We start from the raw sequence: 18,167 nt of genomic DNA, 5'->3' as shown, positions 1-18,167 counted from the left end.
TCACTTTGTCTTGATTCTTGCAATTTCGACGTCCAAAGTCTTCATCTCCACGTTCAAATCGACATTTTAGCTGGGTCCTTCGAGTTTGATTGACTTGTTTGTGCGAAGGAATGCCCTTGGATGTAATATCGCCCTGGTCCCTTGGAGAGGGACAGGAGCGATCCTGGTATTTTCTCCTTGACCTTGCATCTTTGATCTCAAATCTTCATTGTAAGGCGAAAAACAACATTGTTTCTTTACCCCACGCTTGTTTCTCTTGAATTCTATAAGGCATTTAGGAATTTGGAAGGATCATCGCCCTTGTCCCTTGGAGAGGGACAGGAGCGATCCATGTGTTTTCTCCATTTCAAGCTTAAATTGGTAACATTTTAACGTCCATCACCTTTCAAAAGACGTCTCAAACCCTTTGCAACTTTGCTTTAACGTGATCTTCGAAGGATAACTAGTAACTTAGCAAATATCGCCCTGGTCCCTTGGAGAGGGACAGGAGCAATCTTAGTGTCCTGGCTCAAATTTGCAAACTTTTGATCTTCGTTCTTCGTTCATTGCCTTCCAAAGGACGTCCTTGACCTTGGCTATCCTTGCATTGTCATGATTTTGAAGGAGCATGAGTGTTTTAGTGAAAATCGCTTTGGTCCTTATCCAAAGGACAGGAGCGATATAGGCTCTTTATACAAATTGGTGATCGTTTAACGTTTGAAGTCTTTGTATATCACCTTCTAATCACGCCTTGGACCTCTTGCGACCTTGGAAAACCTTGACCTCACGTGATTTTTGCATGAATTGGCCAATATAATAAACATCGCTCTGGTCCCTTGGAGAGGGACAGGAGCGATCCTCAAGGTTTTGAGTTTGTTCTTGCGTTCTTCAACTTGCCATTACCCTCAATGCGTGAAATGACGTCCCTTGATTCCTCTTGGTGGCTTGATGCTTGTTTAACTTTCAAAATCTATGCCTTTATGCAATTTTCGCTCTGGTCCCTTCCCAAGGGACAGGAGCGAATTAGGATATTTTAGAGCAAATCCCTCAATGTGGCGATCCTTGTAACTTTGTGCTTGATTGAGACGCTTCGAAATGTCCTTGCCACCTCTCTCCTTGACTTGGAGTGGTTTGAATTTGAGGAAAAGGCAACATAACTAAGATATCGCCCTGGTCCCTTGGAGAGGGACAGGAGCGAATTTGTACTTGTAGTCTCCATCACACTTCGCCAGCTTCCAAATTTATCTTCAACGGTCTCGTAATGTCCCCTTTCATTCATCCACGCCTTGGAATTCATTGTAACTTGGCAAGAAATTTGTCTAAGACAAAAATCGCTCTGGTCCCTTCCTGAGGGACAGGAGCGAACTTAAGCATTTTGGTCCTTTGTTGACGTTTGATAATCTTCAATTTGTCTTCAACGGGTTCAATTCATCTCCTTTCTTGCCTTCAAACATAAAAATTGCTTGATCTTTGCCCAGATCGTACCTTATGAAGAATTTCGCTCTGGTCCTTCAGTGAGGGACAGGAGCGAATTTGACCCTCTAGGCAAAAACTTCATCATTTCGTTGTTTTTGATCAAGTCTGGATGCTCTATCATGCTCATTTCGTCCTTCACCATGCCTTTGATGTCTCGATTCGTCCAAACAAGGTCAGGAATGGCTCAACTAAGCATTTTCGCTCTGGTCCCTTGGTGAGGGACACGAGCGATTCGCCTTGGTCCCTTGGAGAGGGACAGGAGCGCTTTTCGCTCTGGACCCTTGGAGAAGGACACGAGCGAAATTTGACTTTTCGCACTCTCTATCAGGATAATTTTAATGGAATATAACATTTAAGTATAAGTGACATTTCTTATACTTTAAGTTATATTCCATATATACTTTCAGGATGTTTGAGAGTGGTTTCAGACCTCCAGGAGTTATATTGCAAAATCTAGTTTTTGGAGGTTTTTTTAGTTTCCAGACTTAGTCAAATTCAGGATCAGGGCATTCCAGACTTAGCCAAATTTCAGGATCAGGACCTTACTCAAGCCGGACTTGCTATCCTATGTGATCCGCTGGGCAACGTTTAAAATGCAAAGGCTAGCTAACAAAACCCTAAAAAACCTAAAGAACAAACCCTAAAAAGCAAAAAACATGGGTCCCCATTTGCAATGGGGCGATGTGTGAAAACGTCACAACAGGTACCACCTCAACCCCAACTTTTTCTTCATCAAATAGCTTCACTTGTATTAATGTGGAGGCTATGAAGGGCCTCTTAACATGTATCAAAAGGATTACACTTGAGGTTGAGGTGAGGGGCTTCATTATTTTAGAGTTACAACCTTACAAGAAGACTAGGGAGAGGGACATTTCCTTGTCTCTAGCTATTTGAGGGAGACCTACCCAAACACTATGTAACAAAAATTGGAGTATTTACTTATATCTTACAATTGTTGCTTTCTTATAAACTTTTTAATATCTTATTTGTAGTTTTTCCATGGGAAAATAGGGTTGGAAGCAACCCAAATCTATAAAAGCTAGCCACTTTTCATGTTTTGCCCCAACTTTGTAGTGTTTTTGAATGTGGGTGTAACTAGAGTTTGTTTGAAGTCATTGACACAAAGTAGCCGATAGGTTGATTCCATGATGCCTTGATGACTTAGTTTTTGTGCAATACAACCTTAGGCTTGGCTTAAGAAGGGTGTAGGACACAATTGCATAGGAGTCTAGACTTAGTATGATTGACCCCTACAAAGATTGCATTATGCAGGATAAGGACAAACCCTTGTTTACAGAAGATGTGATTGCTGATTTTGACAGGCAAGCTATGGAGGGTGCAGGTACAATAGACATAGGAGAGATTGAATTTGATGGCATCATTGTCGATGATGTCCAACATAAGGCAGAGGAGTTGTAGTCTCCTAGGTTGATAGAGGAGCCACAACCTTCTAGGTTGAGAATGGAGCTACAATTGATTACTAGGAGTAGGCCTCTCCCCAATTTTTCATTAAAATAGAGAAGAGGAAATTGTAAATTATTGTAACATGTAACTTTTGTATGGATATGCAATTTATATTATCTGCTAGCTATTGTATTTGTATGATGATGTACTATTGTTCTGTTTCTGTATTCAAATCTAATAGAAAACACTTTCCCAATGTTTTATAAACTCATTTGATACATTTTGCAACTATTTTCTACATAAATTTTATGTTATTTTAAAAAGTTTTAAGTATTTTTAAGTTGCCAAATTTTGGTGAATTCAAAGTTTGGGGTCTTTTGAGTCTGAGTCGAGTTTGAGTATGCAAACTATGCATATATCAAATAGCAAGTAATATAGAATGTCTTGATCTAAGCAAGAGTGAGTAGCTGGTAATAAATGGAGTTGGTGGTAATGATGACCTATCTAAAACATGTGTTTTCCCAAAAGCCTGTTTGCATGAATACAAACACGCAAGGTAGAAAGATGTAAGCATCTGTTAATCCCATAAATGGGTTAAGAGGGGCATTGCACACTCATTATCAAACTTTGCTTTTTTTGCAAACTCTAATTTTGAGTGACTCCTCCATTGCATGGGCAAGAATGTCCCATTGATGAACTAACAGTTGTCAGTGCGCTTTTGTTCTGAAGGTATGTAATCTTGTCAGCACTCAAAATCAAGAATGCTGACAACTGCTATTGACTGGATGTGGTTGGCCATACCATAAAAGAACGAGTAACTCAAAGGTGGAGTTTGAAAAAGAGCAGAGATGGTGAAATTTCTAGTGTATCAGGTTGTCTGAACAGGATTGGGACATCCCATACCTAGTCCCCTAATGTAATCTACAGCCCAGCTTCATTTTCCTAGTTCACCCTTGCCCATTCATAGAAATCAACTTCGGTGGGGGTCACTCTTCAGGAAAATTAAATTAACTGAACAGACTCTGCTGTCTGATTTTATGCTAGTAACCTTGTTACTGAAATTCTGACAATATTTTATCATTTCTAGAGCTTGTCGAACCAGTGTGTCTGTCCTCCTCCCTTGCATTCTTTAAGAATGAGGATTTGTCTGTCCTGTGCTCTGCAATTTCCATGCTAGAGTCCTCAGTTCCATTGTATGACTCACTTTGCACTCCTTATCTGCATCTGGCTTTCACAGGTATCACTTTCTGTAAAATCAATGAGAATCTCTATTTTGGAGCCGATAGAGTTGTGTTCTAATGCCCCTGAATTCCCTGAAAGGCTTCATTTATGCAGATAATGGATCACAAAGTCTAATCCAAAATGTTGTTTTCCAAAAAAAAAAAGAATGGGGGGTTTATCAAAAGGTCTTTTATCTGAGAACATTTATGGATTTTGGGTGCATAAGTTTTTCTATCATGAAGAATTATAAACATTGTTAAAGTCTATTAACCAATACAAAACTAAAAAAGGAAAAGTTTTACTGGCCCTCTCATTATTAATGGATGAGTAAAAATTAAAAAATCTACTTGCGTAAACAGAGCCTTTTGTGCAAATATCTTTTAGATTTTGTTTCTCATGTGAATTTCATTGGGATTCATAATATTAGGTCACATCTTCTTTGCAGGAACTCTAAAAAGTTTGTAGATGCTCACAACCTTGCCTTGCATGCCTATGATTCTCAAAAGACTAACCTGCTGGCAGAACACAGGGGACTGTATAAAGCTTTGTGTGTTTTTCTGGGATGGAATCAAAATATGCCACCTGACAATTCAAGGTCCTATCAGTCATTGAGTTTGGCTGAAGCAAGAGCGAATAAGGAGAACCTTATCTTATGGCCTCCATTGGTTATAGTTCAAAATGCACGTGTGGGACTGGATAAAGATGGACAGTGGGAGGGAATTGGAAATCCAGAAATGGATGAACTTCTTAAAGGTGATTCTCACAAGCAATTTATTCTACCAGTATTCTTTCTGTCATCTTCTTATTTAGCAAATATTGAGTCTTTCTGAATGCCAAGTGAATAAAGGGTCAATATAATACATTTGAGAATCTTGTTTTTTAATCAATCAATAACTCAATTTTATTATCATTATCTGCATTAACATTACTATATATTTCATGAATATATTTCTTGAACTGTTTCAGATTTATTTTTATCTTTTGTGAATGCTCAAACTCGGATTTTGGTGTGTTGATGATTTGCTTCATTTGGGTATTTGTTTTGGAGGTTTTTGCACACATTTTCAGAGGTTTGATATGTTTTTGTAATTCTGGAAATTCACTTTTTATCGTGGCTGGAAGTATTATTTTGTTTGTAGCTCCATTGGTGATCAAAGTTCAATTCTGGGTATTGTTTCAAATGACTACTCACACTTGAGTTCCATCTTTTGAGTATTCATTTGTGTCTTTTGGAGAAGATTGGATTTTCTAGATTAAATCGCCTCTCCTAGGGAGCTGTGCACAATCAGGTCTACTGTTGTATAGACCTGAAAATCTGCCTTTGAGTGAATGTACCAGGTCTGATTTGCAAACTCAGGTCTGAATTAGAATACTTTATGATTTGCTTCGTTTATGTTATGATTTCCTTATGAAAGAGAAATTACAAATTTGAATATGTAACATATCTATTGTATTTGAAATATGATGAATGAAACAAACATGAAACCCTTTCTGCATCTTTTGTCTAGTCTGAAAGAACACAAAGAAAAGATAATAACATAGTTTATTAAATTAAAAAGAACAACAGAGCAGCAACTTCAGTGTTTTAAAAAAAAATCAGGGGTGGACATTTCACCCAACTTCTTTATCGATCACAATATCCCTGCTGAATGTCAATTGGTTAGTGTGACATCAATCAGCTGATAGGCTTTATGATTGTCATCGTACCCTATTGTTGTGACATTTCACACATCGCCCCATTACAAATGGGGACCCCTACTTTTTCGCTTTAGGCTTAGGGTTTTAGTGTTGTTGTCTTGGCTTAGTGTCAATCTCTTAGTAGTTTGTCTTTGCTTGTGAGGGGAAGGTTGGTTTTATCGGATTGCGACTTTCATGATTAAGTTGTTTTAGGTGATCAAGATCTCAAGATCTCATTTGCAAGCAAGAAAGGTCTTAGGGTTTTGAGATGGTAAAATCAGGGTTTTAGAGTGGCATAGATCAGATTGAATGATTGGTCACCAAAGTTGCTTTCAATGGTGAACAAATATCCTAGGATGATGAAATATGTAAGCATTAGGCTCATTAAGATCATGAAGAAAAAATTGACTAAGGCATAAACTTTGCTTAGGTAATCTTGATGGTGGCCTCCTTACCAAGGTGTTTTGTGCACATCAAGCCCAGAATGCTGTCACACTTGTGCATATCAAGATCAAAATGCTGACTTGCCTTAAGCACCCTATGCATACTTGTGCATACATCACCAAGAATGCCGACTTGATTTGTGCATGGGAGGCTAAAATTTCGATCTGCTAAGTGCATGGAGAGATCAAAATGCCGACCAGCTAGATCATTGAGTGTACATACAAGATCAAAAGCCCCAACCTGATTTGTGCATACAAGCTTCAAAGTACCAATCATCTTATGCAAACATGGAAACAATCTGATCAAAACTCAATCAAATTGTGCACACAAGCATCGAAATCGGACTTAGCATGATCACTTGTGCACACAAAGACTAAAATGCCGCCAACATTTTGTGCATTCAAAGCCTCAAAGTCTGATCAGTTTGTGAACTTAAGAGGTAAAATTCCTATTTGTTTGTGCATTCAAGACTTAACTTGCTGATTCAGCTGCGCAAACAACATCAAAAATGCTGATTGACTTGTGCATGCAAGGGGTAAAAATCCGATTTGATTGTGCATGAGGGATCAAGAATTCTGAAATCTTTGTGCACATGAAGCTCCAAATTCTCGCTTGATTGTGCATCAGGGAGCAAAAAGGCCGCCTTGCTTGTACATATGAGCACCTAAATGCCACCAAGTTAGTGCAAAAGAATACCTAAAAGCTGCCACACCAAGATTGATCCAGGCAAGATAATGTTGTGTAAATGAAAGGGTAAAAGCCGCCAATATTGTACAAATGAAGCACAAAATACCACTCAAGACAAAGTTTACATTGTGCAAATGAAAGTTGAAATACTGCCTTCATTGTGCAAATGGAGGGCTTAAAGCCAAAATCTTAGTGCAAATGGAGGGCCTAGAGCCGAAATCATAGTGCAAATGAGTGTCAAAATGCCAAAGCTTTTGTGTGAATGAAGCACAAAAGGACGACCTCTTCAAGCTTTGATGATAGGTCGGCTATATCATGAATAAGGAAGATCAAATGTCAAGCGATTAAGAAGTAATTGAATTGTTTTGTTTCCAAACCAAGTCAGCTGGGAGATGAAAGGATGCACCCTTCTCACATCAATACCTATATAGAAGGGTGTTTCATCACATTTCAAAGCATCATTCAAGCTATCTGTATTCTGATTTAGACATCAGGGAGCGAAATACACCAAAGGCAGTGATTTTTGTAGCAATGTTTGATCATTTCATTGATCAAAATTTACTCCAAGGTATTGCGATTTTGCTTAAAAGGCTTAGGCTTGACTTGGAAGCATTTCCAGCCCACCTTTTGAAGGCAACCTGGGCAGAGTTGAGTGGATTTCCAGGCATGATCATACATTAGTACCCCAAAAATCAGACCAATCAAAGATCATATCAGAACAGAGAATGCGTGATCAGACTTAGATAGACTTTAATCAGACCTAAAACATCATTTGATCAGACAAAATCAGACATATAGAGATGAAGGGTAGGTAAAGTTAATATGTACTTTATGATGTTTGATATCTTCTTGTTTGTTTTGCAGGTAAAAGCAAAGGGGCGAGTCTGATCGTAGGAGGATCAAAGTGAAGACGGGGATATTGGAGACACATTTCGCATTCAAGAATCACACCAAAGTAGGACATGTCTATGACATGATGCACCTGGAGAAGTAAAAGAATAAGATCGTCATCAAGATCTCTATTCTCATCACATCATGGTGATACAAGGAGGTCAAGGCCTTAGGGCATGAAGGCAAGATAAGCAAACAAAGATAGAGGATTGACTTGACCATAACGATGTTTCCCATCATCACCACAACATTGAGTAAGCTTGGGATGTTGAGTATCAAGGGATGTTGCTCAATATCAACACTTACCAATGATGGGGTATCAAGCAAACTAAGGTGGCATCTTTGTCATCACTCACCCAATCAGGAGGCTCCACGTCAACGTGTCCAAATGCAATGTACCTGACTCACCCATGGAGGCACAAAATTCAAGATACCTAACCTCATTTCTTATTGGTTCACATTCAATGTTGGATCTAAATGTAATTTTCTCATTGGCCAAAGGGAGTTGTTGTAACAAACCCTAATTAGGGTTTTGTTGTGACCATTTCACACATTGCCCCATTGCAAATGGGGACCCCTGCTTTTTGCTTTCTAGGGTTTGTTCTTTAGGTCTTTTAGGGTTTTGTCTGTTAGCCTTTGCAAGATGAGTGTTGTCGGGGAGATCAATAGGATAGCAGGTCCTGCTGGAGTGAAGTCCTGATCCTAAAATTTGGCTAAGTCTGAAAGTCCTGATCCTGAAAATTGGCTAAGTCTTGAAACTGAAAACCTCCAAAAACTAGATTTTGCAATATAACTCCTGGAGGTTTGAAACCACTCTCAAAAATCCTGAAAGTATATATGGAATATAACTTAAAGTATAAGAAAGATACTTAAATGTTATATTCCATAAAATTATCCTGACAGAGAGTTCAAAAAGTCAAATTTCGCTCCTGACCCTCAGAGAGGGCCCACAGCGAAAAATCGCTCCTGACCCTCAGAGAGGGTCCACAGCGAGATTTTGATTTCCTTCGTTTTGCAATGAAAAGAGACCAAGTTTTGATCATGAAGGGGAAATGAATAACTTTCTCCACCCACCTGAAGAAGTTTTGACTTGAAATAATGAAGGACCTTGTTGAAAACAGAAAAATCGCTCCTGACCCTCAAAGAGGGCCCACAGCGAGAAATCTTATAAGGGTCATTGCTAGCCTTATTTGGTCGATTTGAGAGGTCAAAAGCATGGTGAAGGATAGAATGAGCATAATGAAGTATCCAGACTTGATCAAAGATGATGAATTGAAGGAGTTTTGCCCAGGAAAGGAAAAATCGCTCCTGACCCTCAGAGAGGGCCCACAGCGATTTTCTTTGTGTGCACATTTTTGGACCTTTCTTGGACATGAATTTTTATTCATAGCAAAGAACAAGACGATATCTCCCTTGGCAAAGTGATTTTTAGATGAAAAGTGAAACATTTTGGTCCAGGTAGCAAAAATCGCTCTTGACCCTCAGAGAGGGTCCACAGCGAGATTTTCAAATATGCATTATTCTTGCAAGATCAAAGTGATTTTATGATTGGAAGGGATGAAGGAAAGCATGTTCTATCCGTTGAATATAATTTGGAGGATCAACACAAGAGGAAATCAACCCAAAATGAAAAAATCGCTCCTGACCCTCACTGAAGGCCCACAGCGAAAAATCGCTCCGGACCCTCAGAGAGGGCCCATAGCGAGAAACCTAAAATGGGAATTTTTCATCCAAGTTTGAGGAAAGCTAAGGTTAGGCATGGGTTTGAAATGATGTCTGAAAAACCTTGAAGTGAAAAGAAATCGTTGAGAATCAATATTTTGAAGGCAGTTACAAAAATCGCTTCGGACCCTCAGAGAGGGCCCATAGCGATTTTCCAGGTTTCTCTCCTTTGTTTGAAGAATTGAGATAAAATCTTGCTTGGACAGGAGGAGAACGTGATGTGTTATGCCTTGGAGGTGATTTGAAGATTAAAAGATGAAGGAATTTGCCTAAAAGCGAAAAATCGCTCGACCCTTAGAGAGGGCCCATAGCGATATTGTTGAAAATCCTCATTTTACCTTGCAACAACAAAGCGAGTTTGGATGAGATGGATGAAGGAAGAACATTGCCAAGTGATGAATGAAGTTTCAATGAAAAATGGTGGATAATCAAGCTTAAAATCAAAAAGTCGCTCCTGACCCTCAGAGAGGGCCCATAGCGATTTTTCAGGATCCTCTCCTTTGTTTGAGGAATTGAGACCAAATCTTGTGTGGATAGGAAGAAGAGATGATATTTTATGTCTTGGAAGCAATTTGGAATCCAAAAGATGAAGGATTAAGAGCAAGATTGAAAAATCGCTCCTGACCTTCACTGAAGGTCCAGGGCGAAATTGGTGATATCCTTCATTTTTACATTATTGAGCGTTGATATTCCTTAAAATCCTCAAAATTGCTCACTTCGAAGCCTTTGGAAAGATTAAATCAAATTCGCATTAAATTAAAGGCATTTTAATTTAATAAATTAATTTTGTACCTTGAAATAATCAAAATAAGCATCTTAGAGGTATTAAAATTAATTTAAATAAATTAAAAAATTTACAAGTTGAGCACTCAAATACATTTATTTGCTTTTACAAGCAAGTCGACCTTCTTTTGAGGAGGATTTTATTTCATTTTCATTTCCCTTTTGGCAAGTCGGCCTTGGAGAGAAGAGAGGTGAGCGCTCTATATATTGGAGGGGTTTGTTTAATATTTCAAATCATTCATTCATCCTTTTTCAAGTGCAAAGTTGAAGTGCGAATTGGATGAGCGAAATCTGGCTAGAGTGGAGCGAATTTCTACTAAGTGTTGAAGATCAAAGAGGGTGGAGTCTATTCTTTTTGAAGCTAGAGGAGGCGCAATTCATCCAAGGGAGAATTTTGATTTAAATTTTGCCTAGCAAAATCCATTTTTTGCATCATTTCTTAGAGTCTAATACTCAAGAGGAGGTATGGCAAAATCATCTTGACACTCTTGTTCAAGGTTTGATTTTTGGACATTTGTTTTGGAAAATCTAAGTATTGCATGGTTAATTAGGAAATGATAACTCAAGATTTATCATGAGGTTTCCTAATTAAAATCTTAAATCTTCCTTTTGAGTTTAATTTCTAGACTTCAAGATATATTACTAATTTTGAAATGTTGTGTAGGTATCAAGATGGCAACTCCAAAGCCTAGAGGATCTACAAGTCGGTAGGTTCTCATCAGAGACGATCAAGCAAGGATAAGGGCGACCTCCTCCAGTCTAGCATCAACAAGGACGGCCTTCTTCAGTCAAGCATCATCATGACTAACCTCTTCCAATCCAGCATTCCAAGGCGAGGTGCATCATCATCTTACACATCAAAGACAAAAGAAGTTAGAGCAAGGGTTTGTTGAAGAAGCAGATAGTTTCAGAAGAGTTAATTAAAGCTAGCTTCTCAGCAACATCAAATTGGCATCAACCAAGTGTCAGACGAGGTGGCATCCCAGTCATCACTCTCCAATTAGATTGGTCCACCTCAGCATGTCCAGATTCAATGTACCTAACTCATGGGAGGTGGCACAAACTTCGATGTACCTACCCCAGCTATCCATTGGTCGAATTTTCCATAGAAGACATGTGTCCTTAAAATGTAATTTATCATTGGTCAAGCATTAAATGTTATGTAATGGTTGTAACAAACCCTAATTAGGGTTTTCATTATTGAATCTTGGCCATTGATCTCAGATTGATCTTAGCCATTGAATTGTATTATGGGCACTATATAAGCCCCGACTCTTCATTTTGTAAAGGTAGTTAGAAAGGAGTTAGTGAATAGAGAATAGTTAGAATAGTGAATTAGTCAGTTGATAGAATAGCAATTAGAGTAGAATAGGAGGACAAGGCAAGAAATTGTTGCCATTGATTGTAAACAAACTCCATTTTCATTGAAGTAATGGTGAAGTGTGTCGTTTCTTGCAATATGCATGGTTTCTTGTTGAATCTTCAATTCTAGATGGTAGATGATTAGATAGAATGAAGGAAATTGTTGAATGCACTTGTGTGGAATCCGTTTAATCCATACCACTAGCCTCTTATTGATTGTAAGGACGCCTTGTGTGGTCAACTGGAATGAAATGAGCTTAATCATAAGTCGTTACACGTCTATTGTTTCATGCATTTTCTTGAATGGTGATCATTGTCAGATGGTGTACGATTTAAACATATTGGAAGCATCCCTTAGAAGATCGCACTGAGTTGGTGTTAAATTGTTCAGCCTGATGGCGAGACCCAGCCCGGTAGGAATCCACCTAGTCATTCATCCATCTTCTCGCATTCTAGGTAGTAGAGTAGACTTCCCGAACCTTGCATTTTTTGCCATTTGTTTGTCTTCCAGTTAGTTAGTAGGACTTGTGATTCCAACAAATCAGACGTTCAGGTCATCAAGTGTAAGTCCCCTTGTGATTCCAGCAAATCACATCATACCACAGAGAGCTTATCCACACGTAGAGATCCTACAACAAAGAACCTTGAAGTCATCCCGATTGATCCTTTTCGCGACATCTTCAGCATTCAGAGACTTTATTCAAGAGAGGATAAGGTACCTTTAGGTATTTTATTCTGTGTTCGCATTTGCGTAAAAAACACATCAACAGGTTTCTATCATGTAATCTTGGCCATTGATTGTGAATCAATCTGGGCCATTGATTGTAAAAAGTTATCTATATAAGGCTCAGTTTTCTCATTTGTAAAGGTTAACAATAGTAGAGTAATAGAGAGAATAGACAATAATTAGGAATTAGAAGTTAGAATAGGTTAAGGCAAAGATTGTTGCCAAAATCTTGTTGTAAGAGCATATGATTTCATTGAAGCTATGGTGGATTTGATGTGTTATTTCAACAAGTTGCATGGTCTCTACTTCTCATTTGCTTTCATGTTGGTTAGATGAATGAAAGGAATTGTGAATGATTAATGGTGAAAGTCGTTTATCCATACCACTAGCGATTTGTTGATTGTAAGCTAGCCTTGTGTGGTAACTGGAATCCTTAAATGAGCTTAACTTCAATTGCTATTCATACCTTGATATGCATCACCTTGATGGTATCCTTGTTGTTAATAGTGATAAGAACATCACATTCTTACCTTAGAAGATCACACTAGATTTGTGGAGTTGTTTGTTGATGGTGAAGAAAAACTTAGTTGAATTTTACTCAATTGTTCATTGTCTCTTGCATTCTTAGGAGTAGCATAGTCTTCTTAAACCCTATCCCTTTGCCCTTTTTAAATCGAGTAGATCCCACGTTTCAGCAACATTAAAGCATTCAACATTCATGTACTCAACGTAAAACCCCTTGGATTACCAACAATCACATCAACCAATTAAGCTATCCATTTGTCAAGACCTGACTATAGATACCTTGGAGTCGTCTTGGTTGATCATATAATTCAGCATCCAAGAATATTTTGATCAAGAGAGGATAGAATACCTTTGGTATTTTATTTTGTGTGTTAGAGGTGTCTAAAAAACACATCAACACATAGTACATACACAAGGTTTTGCATTTAAGATTTTATCACAATAGAACAACATACATTGCTAATGTAAGAGGAAAATAGTTTTATTCATTTAGTTGTGGATATAAAATATCATTATTTAATTAGAAACCATTAGATTTACAATGGTTCAATAATATTTTGATGAAGGAACCTCCTTAGGTTTTTCTCCATTTGAATCTGGTATTACACTACTTAAGGTAGTGTCTACATGTAGTACTCCTCTATAACCTCCCTACTCATGATGGGTGTGTCACAAACACAACCAAAAGGCATATGCCAGAATGTGAGGTTTTATTTTGTTTAATTATGCTAACAATCTAAGTATCTAATCTAACCCTTTCTCTATCTGTCTTAATCTAATTTATAGTAGTCTTTAAAGAACAGAGGAGGTCTCCTTGAAAACCCGACCTCGTCTGAAACAGTTATAAAAACCAACAGAGTATTTGAGGGGCAGATGTCCCGAAGTCATTGCCAGATTATGAAAAACATAACAAATAAAAACAATGCATTATCATCTCGTTATGCCTCTTCTCCATCGTCATTCTCTCTTCCACTTTTCTTGGCATCGTGGGCGGTTGCAAGCTCCTGAATTATAGTTTGACTCGGGTTTTTCATGGCATTGATCTTTGCTTTTGCGGCTTCCTTGTCCCACCTGTGCTTCACCATTTTCTCGGCATGCTTAGGTAACTGATCGTTACCGATAAATGTCATGGACTTGATGCGGGCGATTTGTGTTAAATCTTCGAGAGTAAAATTGCCTTTGGCCTTAACTTTCTCCATGTGCAGCCTAAATGCCTTCACCGCGTCCTGTGTGTTCAGCCCGCAAAGTCCCAGTTGCCAATCATGGTTTGGATTAACCACTTTATTGTCATTGACTAAGCTACACTGAAGTTCTTGAAGCTCGTAAACATAGGTCCTGGCATGAGAAATCACAGACTTGAATGTCAGTACCCGCCACTCTATAGTTTTCTTCAATACGAAGAGTTGGCACTCATCAGTTACTGACTTAATTGAATTTTCTGCTAAAAACTTTGTGGCTCCATATTCTTCTATCTTGGTAAGCATGGGTAACACATTTTCCCATTTATGCTCTTCTTTTTCCCATGGCACAATCTGATTCTGAATCTCCGCAGTGAGGTTTTGCATCTCGTCGCATAGCTTCCTGGAGCTTGTGATATATTTTTCACCATCTCTAATCACTCCTTCAATCCATTTCCGTACAGCCCCTGCAATGCTCTTGGCTCGCTGAACTTGATTCATTAGCTTTTTGTTCTTTGGTGAAGTAGGGTCAAAGCTTTATGAAGTAGGGTGTAGCGAGTTTTATGTGCTTCTCTTTTTCTATCCTTATTAGTCCCAAAGCCATTGCTAGGGTCTCAATAGTAGAGAGCCACACTTCTCTAGAGGTGGTTGGTTGCATGGTTTCTCTTTTTGATTTAGATTGTTTGGATTTCTTTCTATCTAGCTTCTTCAACCTAGACCCTTTGGCGCCAGATCGACTAACATAAATCTACTAGTATTTACTCCCTACGAAGTGGTCCCCTATGCTCTAGTGTTTGAAACTTGCTTTGATACCATGTGTAACAAAACTTGCATTTGTATCAAAAAACTTCAGCCAAAAATCACAACTATTTTTTACATAAATATAAACAAGAGCACATCATTCCCACAAAAGCAATACAATTATTTTGAACAACATTATTTGTTTTCAAGAATAAAATACCCAAACAAAATTCATACCAAGAGAACCAATTAAATCTTTCGAGCTAAACAAAATTCACTAAATACTCCAAATCCAAACAATTTATGAGATATACACAAATATTTATTTGTTTCTGCAATGCATCTTAACAATATTTTTTTGGATTCTATTCAATTCCAAATCAGGTTTATAATACATTGTTTCTAACTTTTTATATCAAATTACATTCATATTTGAGTGCACATGTTCATAGCTTTTGACTCTTGCAATATGATTTATTCAATCCTTATTTTACATACAAGGGAAAATATACAATAATCAATATACAAATCAAAATACCACTATCTTAATATACAATGTGTCTCCCAATAACAATCCTATGGTTGTTGCATGGAGGGAGAGTATCAACCGCGTGCTTTACATTCATCAATAGACTGGCAGTCTTGTTGATGTGTCTTTTGTACACGACCAAACACAGAATAAAATACCTAGAGGTATCTTATCCTCTCTTGAATAAAGCTCCCCGAATGTTGAAGATTTCGCAGAAGGATCAATCGGAGCAACTCCAAGGTTCTGATATGTAGGTTCTCTACTTGTGGATAAGCACCAGTGGTCGTTGTGTTTGCTGTTTTACAAGGGGCCTTACGTTCGATGACCTGAGCGTCTAATTTGCTTTGGATATCATTGGAACGTGGAATTTCACTGATCCTTGATTTTAAAAAAAGAAAAAAGGACAAGGGTTGGAGAGGATCTAATCCTAAAACTAAGAATGTAGGAGCAATGGATGACCTTTGATGAAACTCTAACTAAGTCTTGCTTTGACATGCTAGGATCATCTCCACAAGGTTAGTGCGATCTTCTAAGGATGACTTTATGATGTTCAGATCACCGCTACAACCATGGACACCGTCAAGTTGATGCATATCAATGAAGAAGTGATAATTGAAGTTAAGCTTAAGCTAAATGATTCCAGTTGACTACGCAAGGCAAGTCTGCAATCAACAAACTACTAGTAGTATGGATATACAAATTTCACCGTTGATCATACAAATTTCTTCCATTCATCTAATAACATGAAATCAAATTTGAGAAGTATAGAGACCATGCAAATTGTCGAATCGACACATAGAATTCACCATTCCTTCAATGAAGTTTACATGTCTTTTGCAACAATATCTTGGCAACAATCTCTGCCTTCTCTTTCTACTCTACTCTAAAATGCTATCTACTATTGAGCTACTAATTATTGACTATATCTCTAACTATTTCCTATTCTCTGACTATTAACTATTAACCTTTACAAATGAGGAGCCAGGGCTTTATATAGAGAGCCCTTTACAGATTGACGGCTCCGATTGACTTAGAATCAATGGCTAGGATTACAGGATAGAAACCCTAATTAGGGTTTGTTACAACAAACTTCCTTAGCCAATTAGAAAATTACATTCTAGGAGTGAGGACCAATAGGAAGCGGGGGTAGGTACACCGAAGTTTGTGTCGTCTCCAAGGAGTCAGGTACATTGAATCTAGACATGCTGAGGTGGACCAATCCGACTGGAGGATCAGTGATTGGGATGCCACCTTGTCTGACGTGTATGCCTTGGTTGATCTTCCTTCGTCCTTGATGTGCTTTGATGAACAACGTACCTCCTTGACTTCCATATGCTTGATGAGGCTTCCTTACTATCAAGTGTTCTTTCCGGTAGCATACCTTGCCTTGAATTGCTGGTAAGGTCACTCTTTGTCATCATATGATTTCTTTGTGTAGTAGAATGAGGTCTTGAGGCTAGCTTGCAACTCCTCGAACACTTGAAGTCTTCCAACGCTTCAAAACACCTTGAGTCCACCTTTATGCCTTTGGAATGTCCTTGATGATGATGGACTGGAATAGGTCGTCCTTGTCTTGATCTTCATCCATCTGCAAAACAAACCAAAAGGTGATTAAGGACACATAATAAATTCATTCCAATGTAGCATTTTGTACCTTAAATCATCAACAAAAAGGCATTAGAATGAAATTCGCTCAAGATCCTCCCTAGGGACAGGCCCTATAAAAATTTTGCTATGGACCTTTTGGAAGGGTTTGGAGCGAAATTTGCAATTTAGCTCAAATTTTATCATCTCTTTGCCTTGAACTTCTCCTTGTTAATTTCGAGCAATCAGATGTTAATCTAACCAATTAATTACTACGTTACCCCAAGTTTCCGGGATGGGGGGACGAGTTTCCGGGACGGCAAATTTTTTAGCCAAATTTGGGGGAGGGGGGGGGACGGCAAAGGGGACGGCTATATAAAATATAGGGAAAATTTAAAATATATAGGAAAATTTAAATGTTCATATGAAAACATGGATAAAGCATGTGTATGATACTATGAAAATAGAAAATATGAAAACATGGATATAGCATGTGTATGATACTATGAAAACATTTTAGAATGCAAACATCGAACATACAACATTATCAATAGACTCAATAGTCAATACTCAATATGCACTCATAATTCAGAATTTCAATTCATTCACATTGTCAATATGCATATCATAATAGATATTAAAGAAATAACATACAAAATGCCCAAAGGCTACACTGCTGCCATATTGTTTCATTGTCAATTGCGATATGGAAATCAAAATAGTACTAAGTAAATACTAAAAACTAAAAAGCAAAGTATAATGCTGCCCCTAATCTGCATCTCCTAACATTGCATCAAAATCAGAGTCCTTTGAGTCTATGCCACTGTCCTGGTCAACGTCCACCTCGTCTAATGGAATCCCAACCAATCCTTGTGGTGTCTCCTCCTCATCAACCTGGGCCACATCTTCGGGATCAACATCCCATCGTAAAGCTGGAGTCTGTCGATACTCTGGAGTTTGACGATCCTGAAGTCGAAGAGCACTATGCATGGCCACTAGCTTCTCCGCTCCTCTAGAGGTAAGTCTATTCCTCTTGATAGAGTGGATAAAGCCATATGTGGACCAATTCCTCTTTGCAGCAGAGGAACTAGCAACCTGTGAAAGTAAGTGAGTGGCAAGCAATTTCAATTGCGGTGTATCCCTCCCATGCCATGTCCACCATCCAATAGGGTCTCTCTGGGCTAATATAGCTATGTCCAACCTCGCCTGTGGTTTACTCAATGTGGGACCACGAAGA

At 38.3% G+C, this 18,167-nt stretch overlaps 1 protein-coding gene across 1 annotated transcript in view; it reads left to right on the top strand.

Moving 5' to 3' along the window:
- LOC131076669 (uncharacterized) overlaps positions 1–18,167 on the top strand; it is an 81,882-nt gene that overhangs the window by 13,425 nt on the left and 50,290 nt on the right. Inside the window, exon 2 of the mRNA XM_058013967.2 lies at positions 4,526–4,833. Within this exon, the coding sequence (XP_057869950.2) occupies positions 4,526–4,833 (308 nt within the window). The remainder of the gene's footprint in view (positions 1–4,525; positions 4,834–18,167) is intronic.

This window comes from Cryptomeria japonica, chromosome 4 (genome assembly GCF_030272615.1).
Source record: "Cryptomeria japonica chromosome 4, Sugi_1.0, whole genome shotgun sequence".
NCBI classification, from domain to species: Eukaryota; Viridiplantae; Streptophyta; class Pinopsida; order Cupressales; family Cupressaceae; genus Cryptomeria; species Cryptomeria japonica.
Note: the sequence above shows the minus strand (reverse complement) of the source record. Positions and strands in the feature narration are given on the sequence as shown.